Source organism: Gopherus flavomarginatus, chromosome 3 (genome assembly GCF_025201925.1).
Source record: "Gopherus flavomarginatus isolate rGopFla2 chromosome 3, rGopFla2.mat.asm, whole genome shotgun sequence".
Taxonomy (NCBI): domain Eukaryota; kingdom Metazoa; phylum Chordata; order Testudines; family Testudinidae; genus Gopherus; species Gopherus flavomarginatus.
In genome coordinates, this window is record NC_066619.1 from 120,225,024 (window position 1) to 120,242,632 (window position 17,609).

A 17,609-nucleotide genomic window follows, 5' to 3' on the forward strand; every position below is an offset into this window, starting at 1 on the left:
TGGTGGTTATATTATAAATTTTGGAACGTATGCAAATTTAACATTTCAAGTTTAGATAAATGGAAAAATATACTTTAAAAAAAGAATTGTCAGACTATATATTGTAATCTCACTCAATAAAGTCAGTTGCTATTACTATTGTGTGTGCTTTCCAATTAAATAAGAAATTTCAGTATCAACAATACCTTTAAATTTTAATCTCAGTGATCACACAGTATATATTTAATATAAAAATATGCTAATTACATGGGGTATGAGCCAGTAAATTACCCAGTTAATTTAAATTGATTTATACTGGTTTAAGTACACTTACTTTAGGGTTTTGCACTGGTGTATCCAGACTGATTTGGAATAAATTTAGTTAAGCCAGTGAAACCTTTCTAAGATAGAGTAGCCCTGACCGAGACAAAATCTGCTGCCATTTAAAATAAATCTGTAGTCTGGAAAAAAGAAAAACGGCAGAGTCCCATACAGCATACAGCACACATTGTACAGCTTACTTTGTATTCAGAGAAAATAACCTCTGACAGAGTTGGTATGAGAAGCCACTTGTGTAAACCCATCTGCATCAGCAAACATGGAGATTTAGAGAGAGGGCTTGCTACACTTACAGCTCTGCAGCGACGCAGCTGTGCCTCTGTAGGGCTTAGTGAAGACACAACCTACGACAACGGGAAAGCTTCTCCCATCGGCTTATGTACTCCACCTCCCCAAGAGGTGGTATCTGTGTCTGATGGGAGATGCCCTCCTGTCAACATAGCACAGTCTACACCGGGGGTTAGGTTGGTATAACTATGTTGCTCGTGTGAATTTTGATCCAGGAGTGTCAGACCAGCATTCCAGAGAGCTCCTGAAGCAGCCTCAGCCATGAACTGTTTACACATTCTTTCTCCTATTTAATAATCCGCAGCTCTTTTTATCCCTAGATCTCAAAGCACTTCACAAAGGTGGTTAGTATCATCCATGCTTTACAGATGGGGAAACCGAGGCACAGACAGGTGAACTGACTTACACAAAATCACAACAATGGCTATCGACAGAAGCCAGACACCCTTAGTTCTTTTAGTCCAATGCTTTATCCACTAGGCCAGATTGTTCTCTCCTACTCTACCTGGCCTTCAGTTCTAGCAAAGTCCACATTTCAATTCCTCCTTTCAAAACATCAAACAAATTAATCCCATGAGGCTTATCACCACCCTGGCACTAAATAGCACGGCCTCCCTGTTCTCCTTCTCACCACGAGATGAGTTAACATGCTGGCATCTCCAGCCTGCTGCTTGTGCCAAGTCTGATAATGGGGGCTGTTTGCAGGGCTTTCCCCTCCAAAACCAAGCGACAGCTGTATAGGTCTGATCCCTGTCTCTGGATAGCTGGTGGCTCAGAAGAATCCATTTAATTCCTTAATTATCCACACATTTGTCGCCGCCAGTGATTTGTTTTACCTCTTTATTTTTGTTCCCGTCAGACTAAGGGAGAAAGCTTTGATTAATGACTGTCTGTACATCCGGAAAGGCTGTGGGGGAGCAGCATCTATTTTCCTGCTTTGCCTCTAGGTGTGGCATGGCAATGGAAGCTTTCAAATATCCCAGGCCCTCCTGGATCACATGAGAAGTTTGCCAGGTAGATCTAAAAGACTGAAAACAAGGAGAAACTGGAACAACTAAACATCTACCCATGCCCTTTAAGCTGGGCTGGAGAGAGGATCGTTGGGCAAGACTCCTGGAATCAAACTAAAAGTAGTTCCATCAGGGTCTTGAGAGGTTGTGGTAGTGATGGGTGCTGTCTTCTGGATGGCAATATTCTGCTTTCCTTCCAGCCAGTATGTCACCATGTCTCCTTTCCCCTATGGAGGAAAATAAGTCAATGTGTAATAATAATATCACCTAGCTCTTATATAGTGCTTTTCATTAGTAGATCTCAACGTGCTTTATAAAGGAGGTCAGTATCATTACCCCATTTTACATAAAGGGAAACTGAGGCCTGGAGAGACAAAAATGATTTGCCAAGATCCCCCAGTGGGCCTGTGGCAGAGCTAGAAATAGAACTCAGATCACCTGAGTCCCAGTCCAGTGCTCTAGCCATTACTACTGTGTCTATTAATGATGGAAAAAACACTTAATCTCTGAGAAAGTTTCACTAATTTTAATTATGGGTCTGTCAACACTACAAATACAAATGAATCAGGGGACGCTATTATCACAGTCTTTTCTTCTCATCCACTTACAAGACAATGACAATCTGTAGTGTGGGCTGGATCTAATTTTGTTTTTACCATATCTCATTACTGAGCTCAAAGCCTTAGCTAAAGTCCTGAGGCCAGGCCAGACCTTTAGTCTGGTTGTGAGACATGGTTACAACATGGTTAGGTCCTTCCTGCAGTACAAACTGTAATTATGTTGTCATTGAGTCAGTGGGAAATTGTGTGGTAACTTGGTCCCAGGATTCAATTGTCCATGTGGTGCAGATAAGCATGGGACTGTTTCAGAGCGAGGACATGGAAATGAATTGTTTTTGCAAAGCAAAACTGTGGTACACTTTGACATTTACCTGCATGCTTCACATGACAGGATAATTAGCCAGACAGATATGGACCCAAAATGAAAAAAATGGGTTCTAGATTTCACACCCTTCAAAGTCCAGGGCCAAGCATTTTCTATCAGCCCCTTCCAGAGCGAGAGAAGCTGCCTGCAACGTTCATTTTTGGATCTGGCTTGAGATTCCTCCCAAATGTTGTGATTATGCAAGGTCTATTTTCACCACAAAGAGAAAATCCTATCGAGAATGAAATTACTTCCCCAAATGGGGGCCGTTAGGATTGACAGATTCCAAACACAAAGTTTGTGTTCATTTATTGTTTATTGCTATTTTCAAGTCTTGTGTTTGATTTGAAGCAAGCAGGCACGGCGGCTCGCCAAGCCATGAATCTGAGTGTGGATCCCATGTTTGGGCCCTCGCTCCCAGAGCTGGCTTGTCCTGGGAGCAATTTATGTCACCCTGGAGCAAACTCCGCCGAGTGATCCTTCCATTGAACTCCATCCAGGCCTCTTCAGCGGGAGGCACCGCTCAGATTCAGTAAAGCCCTTCTCTGAGCGAGGAAGGTATGAAGGGTTAAAACAACAGCATTCCAGAAGGGGGTTCACACATTCCCCCTCTGAAAAGCTGAGCACAAATGCCGTATATTTACCTTGACTTGCAAATTCCCACGACACACTAATATGTACTCTCCAATCTGCTCCAACAGCTGGTACGTATTTGAACTGCATTGTATTTTAAGGGCTGGAAGAGGGGGGGAGAATTGCCATATTATTGTAACCATTTATCCACTGAAGACATAGCCAGCAACGAATAGCAACTAAACTTCCATCTGCCCGCCCCGCCAGGCTGTGTCATTATTATTGAATGACACCTAGCTCTTTTCATTTCTTGGCTGTCGCTACCGTGTTATTTGAAATGCTCACAGATGAACTGAAAGGTCCTTGGTCTCTTTGTAAGTCATCTCAGGACACATATGTGACTGTCAACAAACACTTCACATCACATCCTGTATCCGATATTATTTTTCAGCTCTTTATAGCTGCCTGGCTGGAGTTGCTTGACAAGTGACCCTTTCATCTCACAGGGAAGAAATCCATATGAAGTTTTAGCCAGTGGCCACTGAACAGCCACTGCCTTCTCGGTGTGCTCACTTTTGAACAAAGACTAAAGCTAAGAGAAATTTCCACCCACCCACGGCCTCCAAGCCTATAAATAAATAGAAAGAGCAGGGAGGTGCCATTTCCTGTAACTGTATAAATATTTCTACTGAATTATTCTGGCAACATGATCTTTTCTTTAACCAAGGAAGGATTTATACTCATGCAAAATGCTTATTGTCTCATCCATTGCAGGAGACTGGGAGTCAGGACTCATGGGTTCTATTCCCACTTCTGCTACTAATTCTCTGTGTGACATGGGACAAGACAATTAATTTACCTATTTGTAAAAATGAGGATGATTCGTGAGCTGGGGGTGGGGGGATTTTTCCACTGAAATGATTTTTTGACAGAAAAACAGTTTCCTTAAAATCAAAATTTTCCACAGCATTCTGATTCAGAAATCTCAGAACATTTCATTTAGAGTGAAAAATGCTGAAATCAAATGTTTCCATAATTTCCAAATGAAAACTTTTCTGAACTATTTGCCCCACAAAAAGTTTTGATATTTTGACATTTCATCCCGATTTGGGACAGAAACAAATGTTATGTTTACACAGGATGGAAATTCTGGATTTCACGGAAGTTAATACTTCTATCACTATGAGGTCCTCCGGGTTAGTTACCTACAGTGTGTAAAGCTATTTGAAATCCTCAGATGACTATTCTGAAAGAAGCATGAAAAGAGGAGAAGATTAAGGTTATAAGATAAGTTTTTTCTTAGCACACAGTGTTAGAGATGCTGATAAAACATACAGAAGGAGAGGTGAGAGATAGGCAGAGATACATGACTGAAGAGAAGATGAAATGTGAGAAATAGAGGAAAAGATTTGGGAGTCATCAGCATGAAAGTGGTAGCTGAGCCTATGGTATCAAATGATTTCACTCCAGGAGACTGCAAAGGGAGAAGAGGAAGGGAGCAGACTGAGAGATCGACAGAAGGCTAATGAGGTTGCACACATAACTGAAAGCATGAGTTGAAGACAATGGGGGTGAACAGATGTCACTGAGGGCACAATTTGTTCTGCAGAGTCTTCATACTAGTGATGATGAGTGAAAAGGAAAGAACCCAGCTTGACTTTCAGATCCATGGGTTGAGTTTGTAAGGCTAGCAGTTAGGATTGGGGAGGAAACACACTTTCAAATTGTAAACTGGGCAAATCTGATGTGGACTCAGTAAGGCACAATGGACATATTAAACCCCATCATGACAATTTTGAGAGTTACTTTTCAGAGCAGAACAGCCCTTTAAAATCTATTGAAAAATTGCCCTGTTTTAATACATTTGAAAAGCATTGTAACCTCATTCAACAAAATTATGTAACCTTCTTTCTCTCGCAGATTAGAGAACAAATATAAGTCTAACCCCCATCCCAGTTTTGGCTCATTCAGCTGTTTCTGGCCCCTGGAGCTCGGATCAAATCAGATTTCAGCTCCTAAGCCTTTAATTCTCAGCTCAGCTAAAGATAAAGCTTGCTAACCAAACTCGGGACTCTGTCAGTCCCCGGGAGCAGCTGAAAAAGAAGAACTCTATCTGAAGATTTTCTCATGAAGATTTATCCCTAATCATTCTGCTGGATGATAGGGTTTGCTTCCCCATGCAACAGACTTCCCTCACCTCCACTGGCTGAGGGTGCAGCTCCAATGGAGCCAGGTTGTCAAACTGTCTGCAGTCACTAGCAGTCTCTTAGACTTCCCATTTAAAGGGAAGTTACACTGAGGAGGGTGGGCCATAGAATATATTATCATTCTGCGATGAGCTCCACTGAATGCAGGGAAGGAGGAGGAAGAATGAACATTCCCCTGCTAATCCTATGCCTCTCCAGGGCCAGATTGCAGCCTGCCTCATCTCCTGCAAGGAGCTCTGGACCCTTTGAGACCCCTCTCTTGGGCCTGGAGGAAGAGGGGAGGCTGCCACAAGGCAGTGGAGTCCCCTTTTTTACAAGAGGGGAAAGCCATGCATGTAGGTTCCCCTCTGTGTGTGGCTCTTGGCTGTACAGTTGAGCCTTCAAGTCAAAAGCCTCCAGAGGCTGGGGGTTGCACCCTCTTAAGCCAGGGCTGAACTCAGAACTCAGCCCTTTGTTTCTCCACAACTCATTAAAATGTGCTAAGTGTTGCCCCAGCATTTGGCTTTTCTTTACCCTCACTGGTGGACTCCATCCTGGAAGCCGTGTTGACAGTGTCTCCAAACAAGCAGTACCGGGGCATTTTGGTTCCAACAACTCCAGCTACAACTGGCCCTATTGAAGGAAAGAAAGCCAAGTATTCTGGGAGATGTTTTTAACTCACATTCCGAATGGACCTTAGGCTTATGTAACCTCAGTGGTTGCACAGGGCCCAGTGTCACACACAGCTCTGGTCCAGTGTCCCCAGTTCCCCATTTGTGGTGCAGTCTGGTTGCATTGCACCATGACAAGGTATAAATGCTGATACTGTCCTAATCATCCCTTGAATTTGACAAGCTGTGCTTCACCTCCATCTTATAAGCCAGGGAAGGCTGGGATGGAGGGATCACAGGCAGGCAGGAATTGCTACGGGTACACAGAAAGGCCTGGGGAGGAGGGCCTGGTCATAGATGAGCAGAGAGCTAGATGAGTCTGTGATAGGGTGTCTGCCCAAAACTGGCATGTAAAGGGTTAAAATAGACCTAAGGAGGCTGTGTGAGGAAGTGGCCAATAGAAGAGAGGCTTTGAGAAGCAGCCAATCCAGGCCCAGCAGGCCTATATAAGAAGGGTCACAGAGCAGAGCAGAGTGAGTAACTGTCTGGAGCTCAAGGAGGAAAAAGTGTGTTCCTAGCTAGAGGAAGGAGTGCTAGTACCTTGGACAGAGCAGTACCTGAAGGTCTCTGAGGTGAGGGCAGAGCAGGTGCTGGGGTCCTGGGAAGAGGTTTAGGAAAGCATAGCAGTCATAAGGGGGGTTGAGGAGATGTGGCACATGTTTGCCATTGACAGGGTCCCTGGGCTGGGACCTGGAGTAGTGGGTGGTCCTGGGACCCCCCCACTTGCCAATGGGGAAGTGGCTGGACTACTGACAGAGATACTTCCCCCCTGGAAAGGGGAAGCATGGATGGTGACATAGCCAGAGGGCCGAGTCATGAAGAGAACACTGTGGTACTTGGATTGAGGTGGATCTGCAGGCTGAGACAACAACGAGAGAGACACCATCAGGAGAGGGCATACTGGCTGGCAGAGCTAATCCCTGTAAAGAGTCACCACTGTGGTAAGTGGACCCATGACAGGGTCTTCACAGGAGCTGTTCACACTAGGCCCCACAAAAAATACCTTAAGCTGGCCCTGCACACACTAAGCACCTGTAAAAGCAAGAGCAGGAACCCAGCTCATATATTGCTGACAATAGGAGAGGAGCTTTCTATTCCGAGGTATCTCTACTGAATCTTAGCTTTGGTTCTGTGGTGTCAGCCCATTCTGCTTTAAATTGAGAAGGGTTTGCTCTGTTGTTGCGATAACAAGGGCTAATAGTCTTGTTGAGGCCGCATTCCACAGTGCTGAGCATTGCACCATGTGTGCTGGTCTAATCCAGACTCCATATTGCCAGCCAGGCATGCAGATGAGTGGGAAAATCAGATGGTGACCCTGATCAGGAAGCAGATAAAGCATAAGTGTGGGGGCTGAGTCAAGGAAGTGAGAAAAGACTCTTTTGGGATCATGAACAAAGTAACTGGGACTAGCATTGGCAACAAAATTACCACTCCTGGCCTGTATTAGCATCAGCTTTCTCTCTCCTTCTGTGAGACACAAGTGGGCTCTGCTCCTCCCAGTCTGGCTGGTGGGGCGCTCTTTTCAAAAGCATCCATGTCAGAGGGATGGTGAGGGCCATTTGAAACTCAACAGTTGCCATTCAGCAGGAACTGCCTTGTCACAGGATCTTGGATTCTAAGGATAAGGTGATAGTGCATCTACCTGGGGCTATGAACGTTAAATTGGATGCTCAGCCTGTGGCTGAAAATTCAGCTCACTCTTTACATAAACAAGATGCTATTACAAACATTTGCCAGATGGCAGCATAGCCACGTACCTGAGTGGATTCCTGCTCGTATCTTTAGCTGGGTGTTGGGTTTGTGTGGAATCCTAAATGTCTTGCACACAGCCACCAGGTCGAGAGCCATACTTGCTATTTCACTGGCATGATGAATACCATTCTCTTTGGGCACGCCCGACACTACCATGTCTCAGAACAAAAATACAGCCCCATCAGCCTTCAACACGAGTCATTTTAAACAGACATTTGCTAGAAGGATGCTGGCCTTAGCTAAAAAATCCCATTTCCCTTTCACACACTAGGTTAGCTCTAAGTTTAGGGCAAAAATCTCCAGAAACAAATCCAGGACAGAAAACATAGTATAATATTTTGAGTGGTTAATTTCTAGAGCTGTGCAAAACTTTGGACTTCTCTCCTACTCCTCCCCACATTCAAGGACTCTGGAGAAGGGGCACAGGGCCTCATGGAGGGTATCAGCTCTTCTAGCTTTTGGTGGGGGTCACCAGGAAATGGCAAGGAACCCCAAGTCCCTCAGGAGTCCTCTCCCATTCCTTATGAAACTGGCTCCTACACTGAGCAGCAAGGGCTAGTTCTGTGGCTAAGGAATCCATTTGAGTATTGTAGAAACCAAATGCACACATTAGAGATCCCGAGCATCTTAGCTAGCAACAGCTGCTGCAGCAGAGGTGTTTCAGCACTGCCATTAACATTTAAGGGTTCAGAGTCCATTGCCTCCAAGATCCTGGAAGATTTGGTGCAAGAGTAATCTTTAAGTGGCAGCCACCCCTTGCAAGCCTACAATATGGGGGAAAGAAGGAGTGGTGTCTTTTCCAAAGAACCCAGAGAGTGAGCCTTCAGTCCCATACAGAGTGGGAAGGAGGATAAGGCTACCACACCCTGCTTGAGAAGGCAGCAGTGAAAACATTTGGGAGAGGGAGTCTTGGGCAAAAAGTGTGGGGTGGGGATGGGTTGTTGGCATTGGTTCATATGAGAGTCACACATTTCTGTAAAGCACAAGCCATCAAATGAGCCAGCTGCGACTGATCTGTTATCAGCATCTAAGACTGGACCCTGCAGGTCACAGAAATCAAACACAGAAGGATTTATTCATCGCCACCCACTTCTCTCCTTTCATCAGATTTAAGGGAATACTATGGATATGTAGGGGGAAATGAACCTTCTTCGTTAGGGTGGTGTTAGAACTTTTCCCTCTCAAAATGTAATTATCCTGGTCCTTAATGCGGTAATGAGCTATTCAGATCCCCTGGACCGGTTATTCTTATGCTTTGAGCCCTTCTTCTCTTAAGCCTCTTATGAAATCCCCACTTGCCCACAGCACAGGGAACTTACAGGCATCTCCTATCGTCTCCACCTTGTAGACATCATAGTTGTCTATGATTTCATCAAAGGTAGTGTAGAGTTTGTTTAAGAAATCCACCACTTGGTAAGGTGTGCTGGTGCTGGATAGTTGAGTGAAGCCAACAATGTCACTGGTAAGGCACAACAAGAGAACATACACTGTCCAGTGAGGTGTTTGGCTACACACCGTCCAGTCAGGTGTTCTGGCTAAATATGAGCACAATGGCACATCTTCCCATGCAGTACTATATTCTCAGCTGAAGGTATTGACCCCTCCACTCCCCAACATCCGGCCCTGAATTTGTGTTTTCATTCTGTTTGTTTTTAAGTCTCTCTTTCAGGCTGGGGATATTCCTCTTTAAAACATTTGCTTAGGCTGAGAAGAGATCCCAACAGTACCAAAGACCGGACAGAAGTAAGTCCACTCCACTTTCCAAGGGAGTAGACAATTTTCCACCAGGTTTTATGGATAAAAGGTCCTTGGTTTTAGACTATGCACACAATAAAAAGGGGACGTAATCTCCCACCTCTGTCATGGACTGAGCCATTGGCTCTTTAAATGGTTGGACAGAGACTCACCACTGTACCTTTTACCATGCTGTTCAATGCCGAAAGCCAAATAAAGTCTGTGAAAACATGTTTGAGGTATGTATTGTTTTTCCCCCATAGGGATCGATCATGATGTCTTTACTTAGTCCAAACTTGAGCAATAAATATTTCTTTTAACTGCTAGAGGTGATGTATTACCGAGTGCTAGACTTGCAGCTTGGAGCCACGTGTTAGCCTCACTTTCCACTTCATTCATTTTAACATAAAAAAATGGCAATTTTGTGACCTTTTACAGAAATTCACAAATTTGCCCTGAGGAAAATGTTGCCATTTTCCCACCAATGATCACGGCTTTGATAGAAATTATGTGCCTGGAACGAAGGTTTCATCCATTGCCTTTTAACAGCACTCCTTTCCACAGGTGAAAATGTGCAAACCTCCATTATGGTCTCACTCAAATCAAAAGTTTAATGTTTGTGTTTCATGGACATTATTTGCCTCCTCTCTAAAAGTGACTTGACCACAATTGTTTTGTGCAAGTAAATTATAGTCCTAAATCCACCCATTCCCACTTACCTGAAAAAGATAGTGGCAATTACGTAACTTTGGGCTTGTGAAGGTTTTCCTTGCCTCAGATCATCTGCTACTTGCTTGGGTAACATACCTATTTTAGAGCATAAAGCAAGATTGTCAACTATTATTGTAGGGTGAGAAATACATGAAAAAGATAAAATTAGCTTCATCTGATATTTCCCCACTCAGATATAGAAAGCAAAAGAAATGTTTATGAATGTAAAATACTTTGACATTGGAAAAAACGTAGGGATAAAATCTGCCCTCACTTACAGCCTGCTAAATCCAGAGTAACTCAGTGGAAATCAATGAAGTTACAGCAGTTTGACACCAGTGTAACTGATGTCAGAACTTACCCATATGTGCTGCTTGTTATGAGCAGCATATTATATTTATTATATAATTATTATTACAACTAGTGTTACTATTAGAGATAGGCTTGAATTGGAATCAAACATCCTTTCTGAATCCTAGTCTAGTTGGCTAGAAGAAAGCTTGGGAGCTAAACATTCCAAAGTCAGGGGAAATCTAGATGTAACCAGGCCCATCGCTGATTCTATCTTTCTTTGCGTCTCTTTTGTTTTCCTCTGTCTTTTCTTTCCTGCCTTCTGTTTCCTCTTCTCCTGTGTATTTCATCTCTGGTCTTTTCTCTCTCCCTCATTTCTCTCTCCTTTTCCCCTTCTCTCCTTCCTGATTTCTCTCCCTTGTTGTCTCTCTTTGTCCTCTCATTCCCACACTCTTGTGAATTCTATAGTGCACAATCTACGAAAGAACCCAACCCCTCTATGAACTCCCCAGGATCCTCTAGCATGCCTGGAACTGCACAAGCTGAAATTCTCAGCAGCAGAAGAGGGTCTCAGAATGTTGAGGAAGCTGGAATACTAACTAATCAATGTAAAAGTATTTCTTTGGGTGGGGGGGTATTATGAAGAAATGATACATATCTATTGACTCTTGCATGGAGGAACTCTTTTAAAGGGTAGTTTCTCCCATTGCTTGCCACTAGGAAAGCTAAATTTCAATTATTACTGCTCAGAATACCCTATGTTTTTCTGTAATATGATTGACTTACTATATAATAAATGATCAGTCTTCTGCTTTTCATGCATTAAGTCCTGGGTTCGTTCTGCAACTACTACTTCCAAGTGTTTGCTGTATTTCTCCATCTAAACAGGACAAACAGATTCCATAATATAATCCATTCACTAAGGTGTTCTTGTCTATAAACAGCAGGCAGTTCAGCATTTGGCTGGTCCTGGTTTGGTAACATTTAGATGGGCACAGGTCAAAAGTTGGTCTAGATTATTTTTTTCTAGACCAAATTCTGTCCTTAGGTACATTCATGGTTCCCACAGGAAATCAGTAAGATCACATTCTTCTGAAGGCAGAATCTGCCCCATTGCTTTCAAATTCTACATAATTATTGGGAGCCACGTCTTGGATATCAGTGCACAGTACCAGTGGCAGAGATGCGCATTGAGACCCTCTGCAGGGACCACATAAGGACCTAAGTCTCAAGCCCCCACCAACTGATCACAGAGCTGCGTTAGGCCCTGCTGTGGCTTATGCACCCCTACTCTGAGTGGCAATAGATGGTGGAGCCACTAGCCCCATTCCCACCACCAAAGCCTTGCGCAATAGCACTCAAGATGCTTCTGGACAGCTGTGCTCTTGATATATAGTAAACTGGGCTTCAACTGCTGCATTTTTAAGAAACAATGTTGTCACATTATTTATTTTTTTTAAATTCAGCCCCAAACAAAATTGAGAACTGAACTGAAGGAAAGGGGCTAGAATGGAAACTGGGACTCAGAGTTAACCGTAGCTTCCACAATAGCTCAAGCTACAGCTAATTCTACTAGAGGTCAATGGGTGATTGTTGTCCTTCTTCGCCAACAACGGGTGAGACATCAAAGGAGAAGTATCAGGGGGTAGCCATATTAGTCTGGATCTGTAAAAGCAGCAAAGAGTCCTGAGTCCTCTGGCACCTTATACAATAACAAGCGTTTTGGAGCATGAGCTTTCGTGGGTGAATACCCACTTCGTCAGATGCATCTGACGAAGTGGGTATTCACCCACGAAAGCTCATGCTCCAAAACTTCTGTTAGTCTATAAGGTGCCACAGGACTCTTTGCTGCTTTTATCAAAGGAGAAGACCATTCCAAGTGATCAGAAGGGAGAGCTGGCAGCAGTTTCAGGTGGGTATGTTAACTCCTGCCTGGGTTGTTCTCTGGTTTGGTTAAGAATCTATTAAGCTTACCAGAGTCATCATCATGTCGACTGGACTAACTTTGTTAGGATTCATCTTGTACAATAACTTCTTGACTTGCTCAAATGTAGGCCTTTGGGTTGGGTTGGTTTTCCTGCACCTCCTGATTAGCTGAAACAGGGAAAGGGAGATGGCCCTTAATAGTTCAAGGCACAGATAGATTTTCCTTTGAGCACTATAGTTTGGACCATTTTTGAACTTGGGTTCAGATCGTCAACTGGCGTAAAATGGCATAGCTACATTGAAGTCTCTGGAGCTACACTGATATACACTGACTGATAATCTGGCCCATGTAATTCAATAGCATTAATAAATGAATGTGCTACTGGGAGAAACACTGGAATGTTCAAAGCCATGCTTGGTTTCCTTATTCCTGATTCTTATTTACACTAAGACCACTTTACACTGCCAGAGTGGTGGAAAGTGGCTTTAAGGCTTATCTATTCACAGAAATTCTACTGGTTTAACTTAACTCAGTTTAAAAACTGATTTTGTTAAATCAATGTAAAACCCAGTGTAGACACTCTTATTTCAGTTTAAGGCTAACTTGGTTTCATTTAAGTTGACAAGCTAAGCTATGATACTCTTAAAGTGAACTAAGGGTATGTCTACACTACCCACCAGATCGGTGGGCAGCAATCAATCCAGTGGGGGTCGATTTATTATGTCTAATCTAGACGCGCTAAATCGATCCCCGAGTGGGGGAGTGGCAGCAGTCGACTCACTGCCGTGAAGACACCACAGTAAGTCAATCTAAGTATGTTGACTTCAGCTACGTTAGTCACACAGCTGAAGTTGAGTAACTTAGATCGATTCCCAGCCCCCAGTGTAGACCAGGCCTAACAGTGCCTGCACACAAACTTGCACCAGTTTAACTAAATTGGTTTAAAGACACACTTTTTAGTAAACCAGTGCAATTGTGTGTGCAGACCAGCACTTGGTGTCACTGAGAATCAGACCTTTAATCTCCGGACACATACTATGCTATAATTGACTAACAACTGATTTCAAATGCTAACAATAAAGCTTCACTGATATTAAATATGTAGCTGGACTTGACACTTGACAACAAAATTAAAAGCCATAAAATTCCAATGACTGAATATTGAAAATATTGCTGCACTGAAACTTGTGGGACAAACTGAAATTTTCCATTTGGCAGAATAATGGTTCCTTCATTGGGGCTGGTCACACTGAAAGCTTACATCAGCATAGCTACATTTCTCAGGGATGTGAAAATACACACCTTTGAGAGATGTAACTACACCGCCCTAACACCTGGTGGAGACAGTGCTAGGTTGATGAAAGAATTATTCCATTGTGCTAGCTACCACCTATCAGAGAGATGGATTAACTACAGTGATGGAGAACCTTTCCTGTTACTGGCGTGAGTGTGTACATTGAAGCACTGCAGCTGCGCCATGATAGCATTGTAAGTGTAGACATACCTGTAGTGGATATTAAAGCTAAAGAGCATTTTATGGTGCCTTCCTTAAAAAGTACAATCTTAACTCTGCATTTCCTGGGTTTCTAACTTAAAAATAATGTTTGCATTCCTCAGAGGAATATTGCACTGAAACCATTGTCATGTGCTTGCAATCTGAAGTTCACCTCAACAAAAATTTTTGTGTGAGAGACTATATAACCTTATTTACCTCCACATAGTCTGTAGGGCATGGGCAGGAATTCTCAGACTTTCCTGAAATTAATTCTGTCAGAGGTAGGCATGAGGAATATTCCGCTGAATGAGAATCATCCTTGAGAAAACAATGTTGGAAGAAGAGAACAGGAATGGGGACAGCAATGAAAAGAAATAAAGAATAATGATGTAAAGCACTGAATATACTAATCAAGGAAAGAGAGAATAGCTGGTATGTTTCTCACCCACCATGTTGAAAATACACCCCTATTGACATATGTTGGGGACATATTCTTGCCTATCACTTCCTGTACAGAAGCCTTTCTTTTTTCTCTACGTTGGAAATGTTCCAGATCAGGGCTTTCATGTCTGAGTACAGAACTGGCCTACATCTCTCACTCTGCCACAGATGGCTGTCTCCAAACTCTCACTCAGCTGACAAGATCTGAGCTCAGCCTATATCGAAGGGGACCAGCTCTTGAAATGATTGAAAACATCAGACACAGCGAGATCCACAGCCCCTTATGAAGCTGGAAGGACCACATTGGGTCACTGGCATGAACAGTTAACAGTAGGAGAACCATAATCATAAGTGCAGGTCACTAGAGTTATTTTTAAGCAAAATTGTTTTATGGAGCTGGAGTTGTTATGCAGGTTTTTTCAGGGTACCTTACGTTGATTTTGATGCACATCCTTTATTCAAACAATTTGGCATAGATCATTTACCCTGAATTCATGTACAGACAACACCTTCCCCATGGATAGGGGTTCAGCAGCTACCTCAGCACTGTTCTCACAACTTTGGATCCTGACAAGGTACTTTGTGGGTGTGGGGCTGTATTGTGGGAGGACTGGAAACTGAGCAGGCCAAAGGAGGGATGGGCAGATCAAGGGTAAGGCTAGGAGTGACATACCTCATCCCCACTCCAGTCCCTCAGAGCATACCCAGAAAAAAAGAACAGAACAGAAGCTGTCTTCTCTTTTCCACTGCATTATTCTTGAGGATCCCAGGAGCTGGTGGGGCCAGGAGGAATCTTACACTGGTAGCATGGCTCCACTGGAACTGGATTTAAACCCACGTAACCAAAATAAAGATCCAGCCCTGAGTAAGTGCTGAAGATTTTGATCCATGACGGGAATATATACCTTTGTGAACATGGTACTATGAGCCAAATCCTGCTCCCACTGAAGTCAACTGGAGTTTTGAGAATAATTTCAATGGCAGAAGGATCAAAATGATGAGAACTTTCACAAACAGCTCTTCAACTCTTACCTGCACAGGGTCACTTCTTGTTGCGATCTCTAATAAAATGATGGAATAACTGCAATATTACAGACAAATAATTGTAGTGAATATATCGCAGACAGAGCCATTTGAAGAACAGGATGTCATTTTGGCACATTTTCTCTCTCACTTCCTGCTTTTTCTTTTTTTTCCCCCAGTCACTAATCTATCCCTACTTAGGTCAAATTCTCTTGAAAATCAATGGACCTTTTGGATGCCTATGGACTACAGGATTGGGCCCATGGTGCTTTGACCAGCAATACACATGCTCACATGCTGGGAGGGCTTAGCACCTGCTTATAGTGTCAAACACCAAGATGCCAAGCACTAATGAACCTGGGTCAGCTGGACAGCCCTTGTACTACTACTTGTGCCATCTTTTTACAGGAACTCTCCTGCTGAATTGCTTGGGAACTCTGGTGCTACGTGCCTCTATCTGATTTCACCTGTTGCCATTTATTTGCCAAGTTAGGATTATCTGCCATGTTAGGCAAAGACAGACTTTGTAGGCACTTGGGGTTGACAGGTTGTACTGTAACAGGTATCTCAGTAATCTTTTTAAGTTCACTGGAGTGTTCAGTTGCCTAAGACATAAACAATGTACCTATTGACACTCTGTTTTAAGGAAAGGTCTTGGCAAGATGTGACTCCAAGAGGCAAGCTCAGCCACAAATTTACAGCTTAGTAGCCTAAAACTGCGCACTTTGCCCTTGCAGCAGGCAGCAATCTGAAAGCATGTAAAACTATGTTGGCATTACTGGAAAACATGATGCTTTTTGGATGTGAAGCAGTGACAAAACAAAATGCATGAGACATTCCTGCAAAACATCTGCTTGCATGGAGCAGCATAACTCCAGGAGCACTGAGTAGCCGTGTTAGTCTATATCCACAAAACCAACAAGGAGTCCGGTGGCACCTTAAAGACTAACAGATTTATTTGGGCATAAGCTTTCGTGGGTAAAAAACCTCACTTCTTCAGATGCACAAATCTTCACATCTGAAGAAGTGACTTTTTTACACATGAAAGCTTATGCCCAAATAAATCTGTTAGTCTTTAAGGTGCCACCAGACTCCTTGTTGTTTTCAAGGAGCACTGAAGCTCAAGCACTCAAGCACTCTGTAGTCAGGCCTAGCACAGAAATAGAACAGCATAGCTGGGTTCAGTCATTAGAAGGCGAAGCCATTTTGAGCCAGATTTGTAAAGGTATTTAGGCACTTAAAAATGAAGAGAGGCAGTTAGTGGGATTTTCAAAAGCACCTAACTCCCACTGAAGTTAAAAATCTGGCTTGAAATGGCTAATGGTCATTAGCAGAGTCCTGGCAGGTCTCAGGATAACACATGTCTGATTCTGCATAAGACAGTAATACACATGAATCCAAGATATAAACTAACAAGCTTCTCTGCAGAATATTTCCTTTTTGGTGGGTGTTTAGTGGTAACAGGGAAGAATTAATTGAAATCATTCTATGTTAGTGTGCTTCCCCACACTGGCCCTGCAAGAGCTGAGTTAGGCCAGGTGAGCCCAATCAGCTAATTAGGCTACAAACAGGGGAGCTTGAGATGTAGGCAGCTAATTAGAGAGAAGCTCACCTGTGAGGGACAGGTGGAGCATCTACAAAAGACACGAAATTGGAAGCAGAGGAGATAGCAGGGAGAAATCTATAGTTACTGCCTGGGAGAAAGAGTTGGGGGCTGTAGGGGCAAGTTATCTACAATTATTCCCTGGGAGGAGGGAGTGAAGAGACTTGCAAACCCAGAAGAGTGGGGAAGACTAGCAGGTGTGGAAGCAGCTTAGGGAAAGGCAGCAAGGTGCAGGGAACAGACCTTGGCTGCTGTGTAGAGGGTGCCTGAGTTGGAACCTGAAGTGGAGGCCTAGGTTCTCCTGCTAGCTGCTGTGGGAGTGGCACTGTGATGCAGTGAAGCAGAAGACTGGTCTGGAGAGCAAGAATCTTGATGCACTCCCTCCCCCACCCCCAACACCATGGAATGGGAAACACAATAGTGACCTGGCTAGAGGGCTGAATCAAGAAAAGGATGCTATAGTTCCTGTAGCGAGAGAGGGGCTGCAGAGGAGAAACCGACTGGTTGTAATTGCTGGAAGTGGAGTTGGCCTGACCGAGCTAATCCTCAAAACTGCCAAGAGGCAGCGTCATCCAGCGGTGAGTAGAGCAACCCTGTCACAGTTAGCAATGAATTCATAAAAATTTCCCCAAACAGCCATCAGAAGGTGTCACAAGGTATTT

The 17,609-nt window shown here is 43.6% G+C and overlaps 1 protein-coding gene across 1 annotated transcript in view; it reads right to left on the reverse strand.

The window, feature by feature from the left end:
* Positions 1–1,681: 1,681 nt before the first annotated feature.
* The window catches only part of LOC127047337 (atrial natriuretic peptide receptor 2-like), a 40,171-nt gene continuing 24,243 nt past the window's right edge, over positions 1,682–17,609 (reverse strand). The window contains exons 14-23 of the mRNA XM_050945457.1: positions 15,354–15,402; positions 14,097–14,198; positions 12,433–12,552; positions 11,245–11,338; positions 10,176–10,263; positions 9,042–9,181; positions 7,728–7,880; positions 5,834–5,932; positions 3,185–3,276; positions 1,682–1,843 (exon numbers count right to left, since the gene is read on the reverse strand). Coding sequence (XP_050801414.1) covers positions 1,682–1,843; positions 3,185–3,276; positions 5,834–5,932; positions 7,728–7,880; positions 9,042–9,181; positions 10,176–10,263; positions 11,245–11,338; positions 12,433–12,552; positions 14,097–14,198; positions 15,354–15,402 — 1,099 coding nt within the window. The remainder of the gene's footprint in view (positions 1,844–3,184; positions 3,277–5,833; positions 5,933–7,727; positions 7,881–9,041; positions 9,182–10,175; positions 10,264–11,244; positions 11,339–12,432; positions 12,553–14,096; positions 14,199–15,353; positions 15,403–17,609) is intronic.